The sequence below is a fragment of the Periplaneta americana genome, chromosome 7 (assembly GCF_040183065.1).
Source record: "Periplaneta americana isolate PAMFEO1 chromosome 7, P.americana_PAMFEO1_priV1, whole genome shotgun sequence".
NCBI classification, from domain to species: domain Eukaryota; kingdom Metazoa; phylum Arthropoda; class Insecta; order Blattodea; family Blattidae; genus Periplaneta; species Periplaneta americana.
In genome coordinates this window covers 5,145,867-5,166,238 of record NC_091123.1, presented here as the reverse complement: position 1 = coordinate 5,166,238, position 20,372 = coordinate 5,145,867, and the positions used below count along the sequence as shown (strand labels likewise).

At 37.8% G+C, this 20,372-nt stretch overlaps 1 protein-coding gene across 2 annotated transcripts in view; it reads left to right on the top strand.

The window, feature by feature from the left end:
• The first annotated feature begins 15,214 nt into the window (after positions 1 to 15,214).
• Positions 15,215 to 20,372, top strand: part of Hpd (4-hydroxyphenylpyruvate dioxygenase) — a 31,053-nt gene continuing 25,895 nt past the window's right edge. Inside the window, exons 1-3 of one of the 2 annotated variants that reach the window (XM_069830159.1) lie at positions 15,215 to 15,332; positions 17,923 to 17,949; positions 18,348 to 18,410. In XM_069830159.1, coding sequence (XP_069686260.1) covers positions 15,330 to 15,332; positions 17,923 to 17,949; positions 18,348 to 18,410 — 93 coding nt within the window. In that variant the 5' untranslated portion in view covers positions 15,215 to 15,329. The remainder of the gene's footprint in view (positions 15,333 to 17,922; positions 17,950 to 18,347; positions 18,411 to 20,372) is intronic. The other variant, XM_069830160.1, reaches the window with a different exon arrangement.

Here is a 20,372-nt window from a genome sequence, read left to right as displayed (position 1 = left end):
TGAAGTTATAATACACCCAATACCATTGTTGTAAATAATTTAAATACTTAAACCTTCATAATATCTACGTTTATGTTTAACATTCAGGACTCACTCAATTTAAAAAATATATGAAATGTTTATGTGAACTTTTTTTCATCAGAATGATTCTAGAAATCACATCCTAAAGTATTGCACAATCTTCGTGAATCACCCTGTATAATGATAGACATATGGATAGTTGCGAGTAGGTAGATAGGGATAGATGTGGATAGCTATACTGTATCTGGATATCTTATATGGATAGATATGGATGGATTTGAATAGGTATCGTAGATCTGGATATTATATGAATAAACAGATATGGATAGATATTGTGGCGCCATTTGGAATGTTCTGGTTGCCTTGGGAGTGTGCGCGCGTATCCAGCGAGAAGGAAGGCGCGGGGAAACGAAACTCGAGCTTCGGTAGGTGCTGTAGCGTGGTACAGAGCGAAGAGAAAGAAAACTATGGGACGGCACGGAGCGGAGAGAGCAGGGGAAAACATCTATACTTGTTTCTTTAAAAGGTGGGACATGACAGTTAAGCGGCCGAGCTTGGAACTACAGTGCCATGTTGCCAATATGGACTACCACGCTGGCAGGTGATGATAGCTTGCAATTGTCGTTAAGATGGCTGACGTTAAAACATTCATTGACAATTGACGCGAAGGTAAGAAACAATGCAAAATCGACACAGAATCAAAGACGAAACGTACCAATGCTAACATTGTGTGCACAATAAATGTCGCCAAGAGAGCTATTAAGCACTCGCCATGTGGAAACTGTAAGTTTGGCAACTCAACCGTTGTTACCATAGCAACAGGCCTACCATGCTATGTGACATTCAGTTGTTTTTCCGATCGCAACGCTCCTGTCATGTCCCATCTTTCAAAAAAAAAAGTATAGAACCGTATTCCTCTCGAAGGTTCCGTAAGCCACGCGAATCGAACTTGTGATTTAGTAAATAAAAACGCGAATGAGTCTTCGGAAGTTAGTCTTCAGTCAGCCATCAAGTCTTGGACAGCAGCGAGCCAGGTGGCTCTGGGTTCCACGTGCAAAGGACTACATCTGGAAGGCTTGGGTTCGACGTGCAAGGAACCGCATCTGGAGGGCTGGTTTCGACGTGCAGGGAACTGCATCTGGAAGGCCTGGGTTCGACGTGCAAGGAACCGCATCTGGAAGGCTTGGGTTCGATGTGTAGTGAACTGTATCTGGAAGGCTTGGGTTCGAAGTGCAAGGAACCGCATCTGGAAGGCTTGGGTTCGATGTGTAGTGAACTGTATCTGGAAGGCTTGAGTTCGAAGTGCAGGGAACCGCATCTCGAAGGCTTGGGTTCGATGTGTAGTGAACTATCTGGAAGGCTTTTGTTCGAAGTGCAAGGAACCGCATCTGGAAGGCTTGGGTTCGATGTGTAGTGAACTATCTGGAAGGCTTTTGTTCGAAGTGCAAGGAACCGCATCTGGAAGGCTTGGATTCGATGTGTAGTGAACTGTACTTGGAAGGTTTGAGTTCGAAGTGCAGGGAACCGCAACTGGAAGGCTTGGGTTCGATGTGTAGTGAACTGTCTGGAAGGCTTTTGTTCGAAGTGCAAGGAACCGCATCTGGAAGGCTTGGGTTCGATGTGTAGTGAACTATCTGGAAGGCTTTTATTCGAAGTGCAAGGAACCGCATCTGGAAGGCTTGGGTTCGATGTGTACTGAACTGTATCTGGAAGGCTTGGGTTCGAAGAAGTACAGGGAACCGCATCTGGAGGGCTGGGTTCGACGTGCAGGGAACTGCATCTGGAAGGCCTGGGTTCGACGTGCAAGGAACTGTATCTGGAGGGCTGGGTTCGACATGCAGGGAACTATCTGGAAGGCCTGGGTTCGACATGCAAGGAACCGCATCTGGAGGGCTGGGTTCGACGTGCAGGGGACTGCATCTGGAAGGCATAGGTTCGAAAAAGTGCAGGGAACCTCATCTGGAAGGCTTGTGTTGTTCGAAGTGCAGTGAACTGTATCTGGAAGGCTTGGGTTCGAAGTGCAGTGAACTGTATCTGGAAGGCTTGTGTTCGAAGTGCAGTGAACTGTATCTGGAAGGCTTGTGTTCGAAGTGCAGTGAACTGTATCTGGAAGGCTTGTGTTCGAAGTGCAGTGAACTGTATCTGGAAGACTTGGGTTCGACGTACAGTGAACTTGAGTGAGCTAGAAGAACTAGCCAAGGCGAACGAACTGTGAACTGAGAACTGAGAGTTTTGTTCTGCACACAGTGCTTTGTGAACATTAGTTGAAATTAGGAGTACATTGTTGTTCTCAATAATACCCGTGTATTGTCATTGTCGCTGTGTGAAGTGCAATAACGGCTACTGTGTTGAGTGGAATACCTATTGTTGTAGAGTGAATCATTAAAAATAAAAGTCGCATTGTTGACAGGTGTGGTAGTTAAAAGTAGAAATAAAAGTTACAATATTATATATGGATAGATGTGAATAGGTAGATCTGGATATATTATATGGATCGACAGATATGGGTATATAAGGATGGATAGATGTTATATCTGATTTCGCGAATGTATGTGCTAACAAAACCTTGTGTAACACAGGTCTCAATGAAGATAGCGCTTTGAAACTTTGTGTCGCGTCTATTCAAGGTCGTCTAGTGTCACTGCTGCGCACGCGTGTCAATCACGTGATCCCTTCGCCAACGGCAGACAGTCTCGGAATTTAATGATCACACCTCGTAACAGAGAACAACGTACGGCAAGGAATACACGCAGAATAAAGAGAAAAAACCTCCAGTTATTGATAAGGAATCAACTCCGCAGTGGCGTAGCGTCAATGTAAGCTAAAAAGCTCAGCTTCCCCAGTTAATAATAATTTCATAATAAACCTGCAGTCTATGGACAAAATTATTTATCAATTTTAATAGAATTTATAATTACGCGTTAAATATTGTGATGCGGCAGCTCAGGATGATTTGTGATGCAGCAGTAAACAAGAAGCCTGCACACACCAGCTTCCAAGCAGACTGGTTTCTTCTGTGTAATCCACCCCGCAGATTTTCCATCCCTTTATAACTAAACTACCCTAGTCGCAAGGCTCGCAAGAAGCTAGCTTTAACATTGAAAATAAGTAGTTTCCGAATTATCCCTTTTCATCAGTTGTGTTCAGTTGAAGTATTAGTGTGCATTGTGGCTGATATAATAAATAATGAGCGAAATAACATTTCCTGACATTAATTTACTTGAATTTTTAGGATAATTCTATTATCAAGACTGACTTACGAACAAAAGTGTGATCTAAAAAACAAATGACCGACTCCCTTGCTGTCAATGAAGGACACAACCAAAAGACAGACGCATACTTACGTAATGATACTAATATTGTGATTTCTCTAAGTGCGACAGGGAGTGAGCTAATGTTATACGTATACGTGTCTATTTGTTAGAGATATGTGTAAACCGTGAAATCATATTTTATTACGTATCATTTGAGGTCATGCCTTATTGGTGTTACTTACGATGTTCCAACCAATCTTCGACTGCTGACTTGAAATTGACTACTATTTATTTTAAGACTACATTTTTGTAATACGTTTTCTCATATTGCATGAAAGACAACTTGAATTAGCTTCCCCTGCTCAAAATTTCATGCTACGCCACTGCAACTCCGCTGGATTTTTAGAAGAAATGCTACTGCTTGAACCAAGGATTAAGCATTATTATTATTATTATTATTATTATTATTATTATTATTATTATTATTATTATTGTTATTATTATTATTATTATTTACTTCCGAATCAGATCATTCTGCTAGTTCACACCTGTGGAGTAACGGTCAGCGCGTCTGGCCGCGAAACCAGGTGGCCCGGGTTCGATTCCCGGTCGGGGCAAGTTACCTGGTTGAGGTTTTTTTCCGGGATTTTCCCTCAGCCCAATATGAGAAAATGCAGGGTAACTTTCGGTGCTGGACCCGGACTCATTTCACCGGCATTATCACCTTTATCTAGTTCAGACGCTAAATAACGTAAGATGTTGATAAAGCGTCGTAAAATAACCTACTAAAAAAATCAATCAGCTACAGACCGAGTTCATTGATTTACACATCCTACAAATCAAACATTTCTGCAGACACAAAAGTAGGACGCTGAAATAAACAACAGATTATGATGAAATGACGTCGTTGTTATGTTTCCATGGTTACCATCTCGCGATTTTCATGCGACCTCTCGAACTAGAAACCACACCCAAGGAAATGGCGCTTGTTTACAGGTTTAAAACGTTTTATGTCGTATTTTATAACAAATTTGTTTACTCCTTCGGACTGGAAAGCAGGACCATCCCGCGTTGTTGCTATGCTGCGAAGAAACACGCAGCCAGTGACGTCAGTGTTGTTTGCTTCAACGAACAGGACTGACGACTCGATGGCATTGGCGATTGTTGTGCACGGCTAGGAGGCTGCGGGATGGAAATTGTTGCTTACAACCAGACCTCTGACATAATTAGGATTATGGGATACTAAATAAAATAGTATTCTTTAACTATTACACCTTGATCGAAGATTTTACATGCATTTCATTGTGCATAGAAATATTTTGCATGCCTATTTTATACCAGATAAATGTGTGTATTATATTTTTCCTTCAGAAAACTCAATTCCAGCTTGAGGGTAGAAGCATTTTGCTTTACAGACGTAGCAGCACTCATAACGCAAATTATGTTAAACGTGATGTGAATTTAGGCTCATTCACAATGAAAATAAACATAAACTTTAGCGATCAGATTATTTAATAGTACCTTTCACAATGATTTATATAAAAACTGACATTAGCATTACCATTAGACGTTAACATGAAAATGTTCACGTGATTTGGAAACAATAACAAACGTAGGGTATTGAAATATACAACAGAATATGATGAAATGACGTCGTTGTTATGTTTCCATGGTTACCAAGTATCTTTGCAATTATTTTATGTTCCCATCGTTTACGATTTTTTTTAATTTGGCGGCAACGTTTCCATTTTGAAGTTAACGCTTACGTTTTCATTGTGAATGAAGCATTACAAAGGTCCTTTAAACATAACTTAAGAATGTAAATGTTACCGTAATATTAAAAAGTCTTTTTCTCCTCCATGTTAATGTTGTCGCAAACACAGAACATCTAATGTACAAGCTAAAGTATAAATTTCGGAATATATATGGTAAGACTTTCCTGTGTTAAGTTTCAACGTACCTCGTTTACATGTTTCGACCTATTTATGGGTCATCTTCAGGTACGTTGAAATTTAACACAGGAAACAGTGTTAAAAGTTGTGTAATCAAGATGTATAAAGTATAAAACTGACAGCACAACTACATTGCCAGTTATCATATCTGCAAACATAAATTTTCACTAGGAAAGAAACGCTGTGTTCGCATTTGTTTTCGCTTTGTTCACTTGTTCTAGAAAAATACGCTTCTTTTTAGTCACAGAATATAGTATCATTTTTGGTTCATGGAAAATACTCCTCTTATCACAAAAATAGCCTAAATAACTAGTGCTGTTTATCGATTAATATATTTAATCGATTAACTATTTGAATTTAATCGATTAATCGATAGATTGATCGAGTTTAAGAAATGTTTTAATATACTGTAAATACACAATTATTGTTAAATTTAACTTGTGTTCGGAGATAAGCATAAGTATTAAATTAATGTTGTATATCTGTATATATTGTATCGTTATATTACAAAACAACTGTTTTAATTATTTACTAACATATTTATTATGAGGCTTATAATTTATTTTGTCAATTTCTGTGGGAATTTTTGAGACAAACATAAATAACAAAAAGTATGAAGACTCACCTAGTTAATACTGCTTCATCCATGATTTTAAACATGTGAGTGCATTCACATGCTCCGAATTAAGTGCCGCTCTACGTTTAGTAACTATGTTTCCTGCATCACTAAACACGAAAAAAACTTTTTTTTCTGTCAAGCACTTCTCCACGATCGTTCAATTTAAATCCAAACGTTTCACCGAGTTTACCTCTCAAATTCTCATATGACATAATGGAGTTTACACTTTTCACAAACCACAGAAAACTGATTTTTTTTTATCAAACTAAACACACAACCTTCATATGCAAACGCAGTACAGAAACTGCAACTGCAAAAGTACAGATGTCGAAACAGAAGACTGGCCCCTATTGTAATCGAATTACCAGATTTTAGAAAGAGAAGAAGGTAGTTACGTTCTCACTTGCACACAGTGTAGACATGGCTATTTTAAAAGGGATGAGGGGGACGAATCCCAGAAAAAGTGTGTATTTCACATGCTAGGAAGATGAGCTGACAACAAGGTGGAAGTTTTCTTGGAAAACCATAAAACTTAATAAGGTTTTGCATTGTGTTTCAACTTTCAATAGAGGTAGACTAGGTCAATGTCCTCATATCTCCATCTCTTTCTGAAGTGTTTGTGCAAAGATTTCCCCTACCTTTATCTGGTTTACAGTTAGAAAATAACAGTACTATTGTGCTTTTAAGTAAGCAATTTCCGAAAGAGAAATATTGTCGGAATTTTTAGTATGAGTTTGTATTAACAAAATAATAATTAATATCAACTACAACCGATTAATTTTAATCGACTCGATTATTCGATTAAATCCTACAACACTAATTTTAACCTATGCACTGTGAGCATAAAAGAAGTTTCACGTATTACGAATTAATTTATGAATTTCTCCGCGTAGGCCTATTAATTTTTCGTATGTTGTTGCGGTCGTATAGAACACATTCCACTATTTTAGTTGTACGAGATTGGTAGTTCAGTAATTTTGAGCAATAATATTGAAGTTACAATTTCAATTGTACGAGACGATGAGAATACCGCGACTGCACAGACCGTCGTGATGTCATAATGAAAGTTATTGCAGTGCCTAGCAACAGGACTTGGTCCAGGGAAAAGAGACGATTATCCACGCAACAATAATTTTAGAATTTGAAATTGCAGAACATGACGAAGCATTTGTGACCAGCAAGATCCACATGTGAGTCCGCGAACTAACAGATCGGCCTTGAAGACAGGTTCTGTTGCCGGGCAGGAATTGATACCTTGAACTGTTGCTTCTGCTAACAAGAACGTAAATTCTGTCAGATAACAAATACGGAGTGTTGTAGTGTTACAAAAATTTGACTTGGAAGATATTGCTTAAATAATACACTCTACAGTATTTTTGCACCTCCGAGATTGTACGGATCCTTACTGGCTTTTAAGGAACCCGGAGGTTCATTGCCGCCCCCACATAAGCCCGTCATTGGTCCCTATCCTGAGCAAGATTAATCCAGTCTCTGTCATCATATCCCACCTCCCTCAAATACATTTTAATATTATCTTCCCATCTACGTCTCGGCCTCCCCAAAGGTCCTTTTCCCTCCAGCCCTCCAACTAACACTCTATATGCATTTCTGGATTCGCCCATACGTGCTACATGCCCTGTCCATCTCAAACGTCTGGATTTAATGTTCCTAATTATGTCAGGTGAAGAATACAATGCGTGCAGTTCTGCGTTGTGTAACTTTCTCCATTCTCCTGTAACTTCATCCCTCTTAGCCCCAAATATTTCCCTGAGCACCTTATGTTCATACACCCTTAACCTCTGTTCCTCTCTCAAAGTAAGAGTTCAAGTTTCACAACCGTAAACAACAACTGGTAATATAACTGTTTTATAAATTCTGTCTTTTGGTTTTTCTGAAACCAGACTAGATGAGAAAAGCTTCTCAACCGAATAATAACAGGCATTTCCCATATTTATTCTGCGTTTAATTTCCTCCCGAGTGTCATTTATATTTGTTACTGTTGCTCCAAGATATTTGAATTTTTCCACCTCTCCGAAGGATAAATCTCCAATTTTTATAGTTCCATTTCGTACAATATTCTGGTCACGAGACATAATCATATACTTAGTCTTTTCGGGATTTACTTCCAACTCTATCACTTTACTTGCTTCTAGTAGAATTTCCGCGTTTTTCCTAATCATTTGTGGATTTTCTCCTAACATATTCACGTCATCCGCATAGACAAGAAGCTGATGTAACCCGTTTAATTCCAAGCCCTCTCTGTTATCCTGGACTTTCCTAATGGCATATTCTAGAGCAAATTTAAAAAGTAAAGGTGATAGTGCATCTCCCTGCTTTAGCCCGCAGTGAATTGGAAAAGCATCAGATAGAAACTGGCCTATACGGACTCTGCTGTAAGTTTCACTAAGAGACATTTTAATTAATCGAACTAGTTTCTTGGGAATACCAAATTCAATAAGAATATTGTATAAAACTTCTCTCTTAACCGAGTCATACGCCTTTTTGAAATCTATGAATAACTGATGTACTGTACCCTTATACTCCCATTTTTTCTCCAATATCTATCGAATACAAAAAAATCTGATCAATAGTTGATCTATTACGCCTAAAACCACACTGATGATCCCCAATAACTTCATCTACATGTGGAGTTAATCTTCTCAAAAGGATATTCGACAAAATTTTGTACGACGTCAACAAAAGTGATATTCCTCGAAAGTTACTACAGTTAGTCTTGTCCCCCTTCTTAAAGATAGGTACGATTATGGACTCCTTCCATTGTTCTAGTACAATTTTCTTTTCCCAAATTGCAAGTACAAGTTTATAAATTTCGCTAGACAATTCGTTTCCACACTCTTGTATTAATTATGCTGGAATTTGATCGATACCTGGAGACTTGTACTTTTTCAGATTTTCTATCGCAATTTCGACTTCAGAAAGTGTGGGTTCGGGTATAAATGGCTCAGCACTTGAAAGCAGACGAGATGAGAAAAGCTTCTGAACCGAATAATAGCAGGCATTTCCCGTAAAGTTATTGGTCATAACGTATTGTTTGGTTATATTCATTTATTTTTCGTCCTGAAGTTTAATCACTACTGTTTATAATACGGATAAAAGTGTTTTCACCACAAAACAGGGCTTAATTTTTTAACTTCTTTTGTTCGAGCGCTGTGTTGAATGTTAGCACACAGTTCGTCAGTTTGAGCGATGATCGTGTAGAGGATCTCTGGTTCGTTCTCATTATGTAATTCGCCAGAAGTTTATTAACCTACTGACCACCAGTCCAATTGATCGCAGGAATCTGACTCAGAAGCAAGCAGGAAAACACGCACAACACCTTGCATGGAGGTCTCTCTGCCGGAAAGACCGGTTTGTTAGAAGTTTTCCACTACGCCATTACATTATTATGCGTGGCGCTAGAATATCCAACAACGGCGTAACCTCGGGTCCAGAGTTACTGTGTTAATCTGATGCGTATCGAAAAAATCGGATACTCTCAAAAATCACCTTCTGGACCTCTTAATTGATTAACAAGGGGACAAATTCAAGTCACTTAAAAAAACCGAGAAGTTGAAAACGCAATTAAATTCAAGAAATATCGAAAATGTAACCACAAAAAAGCCCCTTGTCGCTTTGTCGAACCTGAGAGAGCTAACGCTTCGTCATTTTTAATGCGATATAGCATGGATTTCATTAATTTACAAACTCTTCCCCCATCGAATGTAGTCCTTACGGACTCAGTATACGCTCGACAAAATATAGCCTACATATTTAAACATAAGTAATGAATAAAAAAACAAAGAAAACAGTATGAAATATTACAGCAATATCAGTTTATCATATTCAAAGAGTTCGGCATTTGTTTCGTACCATTAATTAATAATTACTGGGCACGGACCGTCCTGAAAACAAGCTATAAATTGTTTTGTAGAGACAGCATATGTCGCCCGTATGAATAAGTTTAAGACAGAGCTAATCATATCTTTATGTGGTGTGAGTTTTTCAAGTACACAATAGCGTCGACTTATACTAGTGGCTTGTACAGCAAATGCTGCAAACTACATAGACGTTCAAATAAAAATGTTTCAAATTTATTTTCAATGAAGAATACCAGACATTTTGAAAGTTATTTGCGTCCATAATAATGAATCATACTCCCTCTGAATGTTTTTTTATGCCAAATACTTTTCTTGAACCTAACCACCTTCAGTCTTTGAGTTTCAACGCGAAAACGCAAGGAACAATGTCAGGGTTTTTCATGTGGGAGTAAAGCAATAGCTATATCAGGTCATTGTGGATTGTAGGCGAAAGTTAAAAAAATGTCAAGTTTGCTAACGCTTTCGAACAGTAGACATGGCATCTTGGTATAGCTGCTGCATGTAGAGCTTGAAATGTAGAGGGTAAAATCATTTTACCTGCTAAGAGATCTTGCTGAAAAGATCGGGAGATTACAAAATGTTCTAGGTCTCTTATTTTATCAGTAAGTAATACCTTTTAGTATTTCCTTAGGAACTGTAATTTTTGCGCTCTTTCGAGCCAATACTGAAGAGAATGACGCATTTAAATATCTACACCACACCGCCATTAAGTATATGAAAAAGACCCAACCCCACTTGATTAATAACTATAAAATATTTGATTTTTAATAACAATATTATCTTACGTAAGTTATATACTACATAGCCACCACTCAGTAAATTACAGAAATGAAAATCTAATTACATATATTCTCTACATCTACTTATATAATCCCGAAACGTGTATACGTATAATTAATGAAAAATAGTCACATCATAGCATTAACTATAATAATATTTCATTTCTAATGGTAATAATGCCATCAAACCACCTCAAGTTTTGTAGATTTTAATATCCAATACCAGCTGTACTCAGAAAATTACACACCGCAGAATCAGACCTGTAAATTATTTTTAGTAAGCCCTGAAGTGAATTTGAACTCCAAATATGTCAGCAGTCCTGCAGGTCATGGCCTTAATGTAATAGCCTATTGTTTATTGTAGTGTGTGTTTTGTTTTATTCTGAAATGCAATTAGTTCTCAAAACTGACGAAAGATGAATTTTGGAAAATAGGAAAATTATGTATGAAAACTAATCCTTTACTGAAAGTTATTATTTTTCTGAAAATCCTTGGATTTTTTTTATTTTAGTAGGTTATTTTACGACGCCTTATCAACATCTTAGGTTATTTAGCCTCTGAATGAGATGAAGGTGATAATGCCGGTGAAATGATTCCGGGGTCCAACACCGAAAGTTACCCAGCATTTGCTCATATTGGGTTGAAGGAAAACCCCGGAAAAATCTCAACCAGGTAACTTGCCCCGACCGGGAATCGAACCCGGTCCACCTGGTTTCGCGGCTAGACGCGCTAACCGTTACTCCACAGGTGTGGACAAAATCCTTGGATGCCAAGCTTCAAAATGACGGGTCATTCATTAAAATCCGTTCAGCCGTTTTCCCGTAATTTCCATTGCCAGTTCAAATTATATATATAGATTAATATAAGAAATGAAGAGATTTTTCGTAACGAAAATTACACTGACGTCATGGAAATGCTTACATGATACCCCATAAATCCAACAGTATGCATGAGTACATGTATATTGCTATACACAGTATACATAGAGAAAGTCCGCATTTAGACTATACTTAACCTACTTCGAGGAGTTTGAGGGGAAGGTTGCACTATATTTTAAAAATTAAAGTTATTCAACTGTACTTTGACATGGATGTAAAACATGCTTATTTCATTCCATTTTTTAGACACTTTAATCTTACAGAAATTAGCATCTTCTGCGGACCTCTGAGAACAAAATCTAGAAAGAGTTTAGTAAACTGCTTTGTGTGGAGTGCGATATTGCATGGGTAGAAACCTGAACATTACGACGAAGTGAAGAGAAATGACTGGAAACATTTGAAATGTGGGTATGGAGAAGAATGAAGCCTGTGAAGTGGACAGACAGAATAAGAAATGAAGCTGTGTTGGAAAGAGTGGGTGAAGAAAGAATGATGCTGAAACTGATCAGGAAGAGGAAAAGGAATTGGCTGGGTCACTGGCTGAGAAGAAACTGTCTACTGAAGGATGCACTGGACGGAATAGTGAACGGGAAAAAAATCATCCCACAAAAGTAGCAGATACAGTGTTTCTGGATAACATTTCCTTTGAAAGCTTCATTTATTTCGTCCACACCTGTGGAGTAACGGTCAGCGCGTTTGGCCGCGAAACCAAGTGGCCCGGGTTCGAATCCCGGTCGGGGCAAGTTACCTGGTTGAGTTTTTTCCGGGGTTTTCCCTCAACCCAATATGAGCAAATGCTGGGTAACTTTCGGTGCTGGACCCCGGACTCATTTCACCGGCATTATCACCTTCATCTCATTCAGACGCTAAATAACCTAGATGTTGATACAGCGTCGTAAAATAACCCAATAAAATAAAAATTAATTTATTTCACCATTGCTCCATTGTCGGTCTATCAGTTCAGGTCCTCTGAACAGGTTCTGCACCTGAAAATAGACGTTAAATGAATAATAACACAAGTATCGGTCCTTAGTTTCGTTTGGAGGGAAGCCATCGTCGATCTACGACAGTAAAAACAATGTATTTCCAGAAACCCTGTTTCTTATCCATCTTTCTACAAGTTTTATAGCATCTACCCGAGTTCAAGCCACGTCCATTTTGCGTCGGATGGCAATCTGAAATGGAAGTACTTGGAGAAAATCTCCTGCAGAGCCGTTTTCTTCGTCAAAGTAACTCAGGATGTACTAGGATCGAACTGCAGACCTAAACGCATTGTCTGGAATATCTAGAATTCTCCTTTCCCCATTAGATTCCTCCAGTAAAATGTCAGTACATTTAAAATATTTGTGAAAACATCTAGATATTTCAAACTTCAAACTTCTAACCTAACCGTGATGATCGCCGTGCTCGTACGGCAACTTCTCCTACACTTTCATAGAGAATGTAGTCTAATATACAGGGGCGCAGAGTAATCTCTTCGTACCATCACCAGCGTAATCAACACGTTTCACTTTCCCAGTAAACACGAACTTAGACTATAACACTGTCAGTGGCGTAGCGTCAATGTAAGCTAAAAAGCTCAGCTTCCCCAGTTAATAATAACTTCATAATAAACCTGCAATCTATGGACAAAATTATTTATTAATTTTAATAGAATTTATATTTACGCGTTAAATATTGTGATGCGGCAGCTCAGGATGATTTGTGATGCAGCAGTAAACAAGCCTGCACACACCAGCTTCCAAGCAGACTGGTTTCTTCTGTGTAATCCACCCCGCAGATTTTCCATCCCTTTCTAACTAAACTACACTGGTCACAAGGCTCGCAAGAAGCTAGCTTTGACATTGAAAATAAGACGTAGTTTCCGAGTTATCCCTTTTCGTCAGTTGTGTTCAGTTGATGTGTTAGTGTGCATTGTGGCTGATATAATAAATAATGAGCGAAATAACAGTTCCTGACACTAATTTACTTGAATTATTTAGGACAATTCTATTATCAAGATTGACTTACGAACAAAAGCGTGATCTAAAAAACAAATGACCGACTCCCTTGCTGTCAATGAAGGACACAACCAAAAGACAGACGCATACTTACGTAATGATACTAATACTGTAATCTATTGACTGTTAATATTGTGATTTCTCTAAGTATGACAGGGAGTGAGCTAATGCTATACGTATGCGTGTCTATTTGTTAGAGATATGTGTAAACCGTGAAATCATATTTTACTACGTATCATTTGAGGTCATGCCTTATTGGTGTTACTTACGAGGTTCCAACCAATCTTCGACTGCTGACTTGACATTGACTACTATTTATTTTAAGACTGTAATTTTTGTAATACGTTTTCTCATATTGCATGAAAGACAACTTGAGTTAGCTTCCCCTGCTCAAAATTTCATGCTACTGAACACTGCATATCAACATAGCAACGGATTGTTTATTAAGAGGTGTTGGGTAATAGTGTATTAGTTTATAATTTTATACTTTATGGTACGAGTCAGTTTTCTAATTTTCACGAGTGCAATAACTGTATAACTTTATAAACGTGTTTCATACGTTATTTTTGTACGACAACATTATAAAACAATTAATAAAGAAATAACATCAGATTTGTAATGATGGGTAGTTTGATATTGTCATGGTCTATGAAGAAAGAGGTTGCTATGGCAACAATGATGTATTAAATATTATAGCATGGCAAATCGTTTCATAATGTAAGTTTTAGTTGGCATGGTAACAGTTTACGCCACTAGTGCGATAATGTGGCATATTATGCATGATTTTTACAAACGATAAAGACTGTTTATAATGCTGGAGTACAAAAATAAATTTATTCGTATATTTTAAAGGTGGATTCGTTCTGTAATTAAGGATCAGTCGTGGTTATGTTATGTGTTGCATCTAATCCGCCATGACCAGAGAAGGATGATGCGTATCTTCTTTCATCGACCAAACACGGCCATCCAAACTATACTAACCGTCCTGTACCGATATTCAGGAGGCTGTGCCAGTGTTTATTTCCAAAGCCGCCTGTGTTTTAGAGAATAAAGATGCATTAACGTCATAAAATGTATTTTTGTTGTTCATTATATATCGTAACTTAAAACAATACAGATTGTTGTTGAAAACAAGCATGGAATTGCCTTTGTAGACAGTGCGGAAGAATGAAAATTCCCTTCAACAGCAGAGCCAGAATTACAACTAGTTCATCTTTTCATTTGAAGGGTACAGAGAAAAAACGATCAAAGTCACATATTCTAATAAGGGTGGTGACATCTCCTAATTCAGGATACATATTAGGCCTACTTCAAAATTTATATGTTTTTGTTATAAAAACTGGTGGGTGCAGTCATTCTTTCCTATTTTCTCATTAGAAACTGCAAAAAATTTTGCAGTAATGTATAAAATTAGATGGTATCACCCTTAAGTGTTCTTTGTACCCTTCATTTCTTATTGACTCTTATTATAGTAAGTGATGCAGTCGATACAGCGTTATTAAATTAATGTACAGTCTTAGAAAAAAAGTTTTGTCGCACAGATACTTTGTCCCAGAAAGGAGGCAGTGCGCATGATCAGGACGAGCGACCTGGTTCACAAGAGAAGGATTAGTTGATGTAATAAAATTAGTTTTGTTTCGTTGTATGTCTGATCATGCGCACTGCTTCCTTTCTGGGACTTATAAAGTATCTGTGCGACAAAACCTTTTTCTAAGACTGTACTAGGTACTTAATTGTTGATAATTCGCTGTACTCAAGGATCAAGGTCTGTAAGTTCCTTGACAATGACACAGGGGCCCTAGAAGTCGACCTTCATCGAGTATCTGTAGCGGACCAATGGGAGACAAGACCACACACGCCTTCGCGCAGCGAGGGCTTTTAAGGGGAACCATGCGTTACGAAGTTGTAGTGATTCCGTCACACACCTTCAGAGACATCCACAAGTAAAATGGTAAGCAGTTTACTTTCTCTAAATATCGTATTACTAGCAGACAAAATGGCATATTATTTTATATATAATTATCATTTAGTTCCACCTAAATAATTTTCCCATCTTGATCCAAGAATAGTTAATTAATTATTTTATTTATTTAGTTACTTATTTAATCCAATGTTCTAGATTACTCCTATTCCACGTTAAGAAAAAAGCATTGGTTTTATGGGCCTTGCCTAGGACATTGTAGAAGCTATGTTGTAAGTATGCGTTTCTATGGCAACTGCTCGTTTGATGGAATAGCTCCATATGCCAAATGCTATTTTCTTAACGTGGAATCGTCTATAAATTTTTCATTAGTCTGAGGGCTTCCCTATACAGTTTTGCATTCGCACAATAATAGCCACAAAAATATTATGTTTCCTTTCTAAATACAATAATTGACATGTCTGAGTTTTTATTCAAAATCTCCTCATTGAAATTTAATAATTGCAATTAGCGTTACTTTTAAAAAAACCTTGTGTAAGAAAAGCTTGGATATTTCGAAATAAACGTTGTCATAGCAACAATATTAAAACAATAGAAAAGTCGTGTGACATTAAACGTCGTTCTTCTATAATTGATGGTATTTTTATTTTTATGTGAAACTTATTTTAACATATTTTCAGCGATTTAAAGGATTTTGACTTTTGAACAACCACCCAAGACATATACCGTAGTTAATTGTTACATTGTTACACTTCGGTGATCTTCAACGTCACTAAGGAAGCGAATATGTCGTTTTTGCTCTAAAGTAAACAACATTAAACAATCGTCTACTAGCATATAGCCAATGAGAGACAACTTCTAAAATGCTGGCAACATTCTCTATACTTATTTCTTTCCATTCGGTCTACCAACATTATAGACTGCGACATCATAACAAAACGTGTAAATAACTTAATCATAGATGGCTCTGCTCTGGTAAATTAAATAGTATTTTTCCCTGGACCAAAGCCGACGTGCCTGAACCAAAAGTGGAAAAACACTACGTGTGAATAAAGACTAGTATTTGCCTTGCACCAGAGTACAGGAGGTCGAGAACTGGGACGAGGAGACAAATAAATGCACAAAACAAATTTCCCTCCATGAACTACCATTTTTCAAACATTGGCAATGTTGCTTCAACTGCTTCCGCTAGAGACAGCTCTTAAATAATACGATTTGATTTACTCAGCCATTTACAACAATGGCTAACATTCAGTTTTTGGTTTCTAATTCTTGTATAAAAGAAAATTTGGAATTTAGGGCAGACAGAAGAGTCACACATCTTCCCGCAGGAAGTATTTCTGTTCCGACAATCCAGATGACCTACATGCATTCTATGCTCGGATATTCGATTTTAAGTTGCAGTAAAGGTAAAAGTAGCATAACCCACTTAATCATAGATTTACAGTGCCATTATTGGGTCTAGGGAAAATACTCATCTTAAACACAAAAAGAGGTCTTTAGGATTACCTCGGAGTGTACACTTTAACCTATACCGGTACGTTGAAGGTCGCATGGTAAGGTTAAACGAAATTTTACGAGTGGAATTTGATGCCAAATTTTATGCCTATAAAATTCATGTATTTATTTGTCTATGGTATAGGCTATATTGTGTAAAATATAAGAATTGTAGAATAAGAGAAAATACAGGCCTATAGTGGATTATTTCAGCAGAACTGATTGCCGAAACCTAAACTATCTGTTAATGTAATGACATGCTAAAATTTTATTCAAATTAAATTAAATAGTTGTTTCGTACGGTTTGTATGTATTTTATTTCGTCCACAGGATTATACAAGGTGATATTGTACACGTTAAAAGGAAATTATGGGAAATTTTCAGTATACGGATTCCTCACTGACATCTTCAAATACTAAAAAGAGCAGTTTTGTCTGGGTTTGTCGAATGCGCATCATTATGCTTACGAAAAGGCACTTTTCATTGCCAATAATTTATTTTGTGTGCACAAGGTTTTCTCCGAAATATTTTATCATATGTCAATAATGAATGAAAATAAGCAAAACAAGAAATTCTAAGTATATCTACATTCACAGATGATTTGAGGGTATAAATTGCAGAGTTTTTTTTAATAAAAAGTCAACATCTGACCACAATCAAGATTATTATTTATCAACATTCCAACCAGGGTTGCCAGATTTTATTATCAGGAATCCAGGACAGGTGATGATAACCTTGAAGTGACTATACATTTGAATTAATTAAATTTGCGATACAACTGATTTTATTGGTTTTATGTATTTTAACTAGTTTACATAAACTTTGAATTTTGTTACAATTTTTGCTAAATTGTGAAATTATTTTGAATTACTGATAAAGTCTTGAAAAGTAATACCTTATTACCCCAGCATGATCTATACAGAAAAAATTCATGATTCAGTGTTTAAATCGTATGAATAATAAACCAACTTCAGCACTCATTCTACTATTTATTAAGAATAACCTTTATTCAACTTCCACTAACTAGTGGCTGCCAAAAGACATTATTCCTTTCTTTTCAGTATTATCAGCAGTAATTCGTATAAGATACTTATATATAATTTTTTTTCTCTCTCTTTTTCAGACGACATATACAGATAAGGGACCAAAGGTAAGGTGTACCGGTACGCATACCAGATTACAAAATTATACAATATTTTACGATTAGCTTTTACATTGTGTGGTTATAGCTTCTTTAATGCATAAAAATGTATTTTACCTCTCAGCATTTTAAATAGGCCTATATATTTGGTATATAATGCAATTTGAATTTTCTGTAATAGTGAACATGTTCCCAAGATAAATAATGAGTTCCATTAATCCCACTGCGTTATTTTTCTTAACATATAGAAGAATCTAACATAACTATGAAATGCATTGTAGTCCTATATAATTTTGTTTCAATTAAGGAAAATCTTTTAGGATACAAACTCTCTCCTTCAGTAGTTGAGATGAAAGTAGCAGAAGATTTCTGATTGCTCTTTCTCATAAACTTCTCTTGTTTTGCAGCCTGACAAGGGTCGCTTCCTACACTTCGATCATCTCACCTTCTGGGTAGGAAATGCGAAACAGGTAATTCATTTCATTTCATTTATTGTAGTTCATAGATCTTACATCAATACTGGAGCTTTAAGATGTGAAACAGGTCATGAGTTAGGCTATACATTTTGTAATTTGTAACATTTTTTTATTTGAACTTTTGAAGATCTAAAAAACAAACAAGGTTCATTATCAGGCAATAATTATTAATGTTATTAAAAACAATATACGAGGCCTGTCTAAAAAGTATCCGACCTTTAGCCAGAAAAAATATTTCAAATACCTGACGAGGTTGGGACCCTAATCCCCTTCAAAGTAGGCCCCTTGTGCTTGCACACACTTAGCCCACCGATCCCTCCACTGCCGGAAACACCTATGGAAGTCTTCTTTTGGAATGGTGTTCAGCTCCGTCGTCGCGTTCCGCATTATCTCTTCTCTACTCTCAAAACGGGATCCTTTCAGTGGTGTCTTCAATTTTGGAAACAACCAGAAGTTGCAAGGAGCCAAGTCTGGAGCGTAGGGAGGTTGGCGAACGGTTGTAATTCCATGTTTGGCCAAGAAAGTGAGGATCAATTGGGATGAATGTGCGGGGTCGTTGTCGTGATGCAAGTACCAGATGTTCGCTGTCCACATGTCTGGTCTTTTGCGCCGAACTGCATCACGGAGTCGCCAGAGAACATCGTGATAGTACTCCTTTGTCACCGTTTGTCCTTCCGGTGCGTATTCGTGATGCACAATTCCACGGACATCAAAGAAAACAGTCAGCATCACCTTGATGTTGCTTCGCACCTGCCGCGCTTTCTTCGGCCTTGGAGACTCGGGATGCTTCCATTGCGACGACTGTCTTTTAGTTTCTGGGTCGTACCCGTACACCCATGACTCATCTCCAGTTATCACGGTGTTCAGAAACCTAGGATCAGTGTTGGTGGTGTCCAGAAGGTCCTGTGCAACGTCACGAAGGAGGTCTTTTGTTCCGGGGACAACAACTTGGGCACGAATTTCGCAGCCACTCGGTTCATGTTCAAATCATCACGCAAAATTGCATGTGCAGAATCTTTACTCACTCCAACCTCTTCGGCAATCTCCCGCACGGTCAAACGACGATCTGCCATCACCAAATTTCGCACCCTCTCAACAACAGCTGCACTCCGAGCAGTTTGGGGCCTGCCACAACGGTGCTCACTCTCCGCTGATGTGCGGCCATCTTTGAATCGGTTGAACCACTCCTTAAATTGTGTTACACCCATCGCATCTTCCCCAAACACCTGCTGAATCTTACGAATTGTTTGACTTTGAGAATCACCAAGCTTTTGACAAAATTTGATGCAGTATCTTTGCTCAATTCGTTCAGTCATCTTGCGAGAAAACTAAATCCGACAAACACTTAGAACAGCACCTTACTTGGCGACCACCAGCCAGTGACTGGCACAAGCGAATGCGGTGAAAAAATTCAAGCATGCGCATTACGGTTCCTCCTTCCACCGTGCACAGTGGCGCCGCCTTAGAATCACTACTTTGCGCGGGAAAATTAAAGGTCGGATACTTTTTAGACAGGCCTCGTATATTTCAAATGTCCACACCTGTGGAGTAACGGTTAGCGCGTCTGGCCGCGAAACAAGGTGGCCCGGGTTCGATTCCTGGTCGGGGCAAGTTACTTGGTTGAGGTTTTTTCCTGGGTTTTCCCTCAACCCAATATGAGCAAATGCTGGGTAACTTTCAGTGCTGGACCCCGGACTCATTTCACTGGCATTATCATCTTCATATCATTCAGACGCTAAATAACCTAAGATGTTGATAAAGTGTCATAAAATAACCTACTAAAAAAAATATTTCAAATACCTAGTCCTCTCATATTAAGACATAAAATTAATTATATTAAGAAATCCAAGAGCTAGAAAAAAGTAAAACATTAATAGCTTGGAAAACTGATTCAGTCTCCATTTACACAGAACTGAGAAGTAAAATATATTTCTAACTTCCGGAACCAATTGTTTA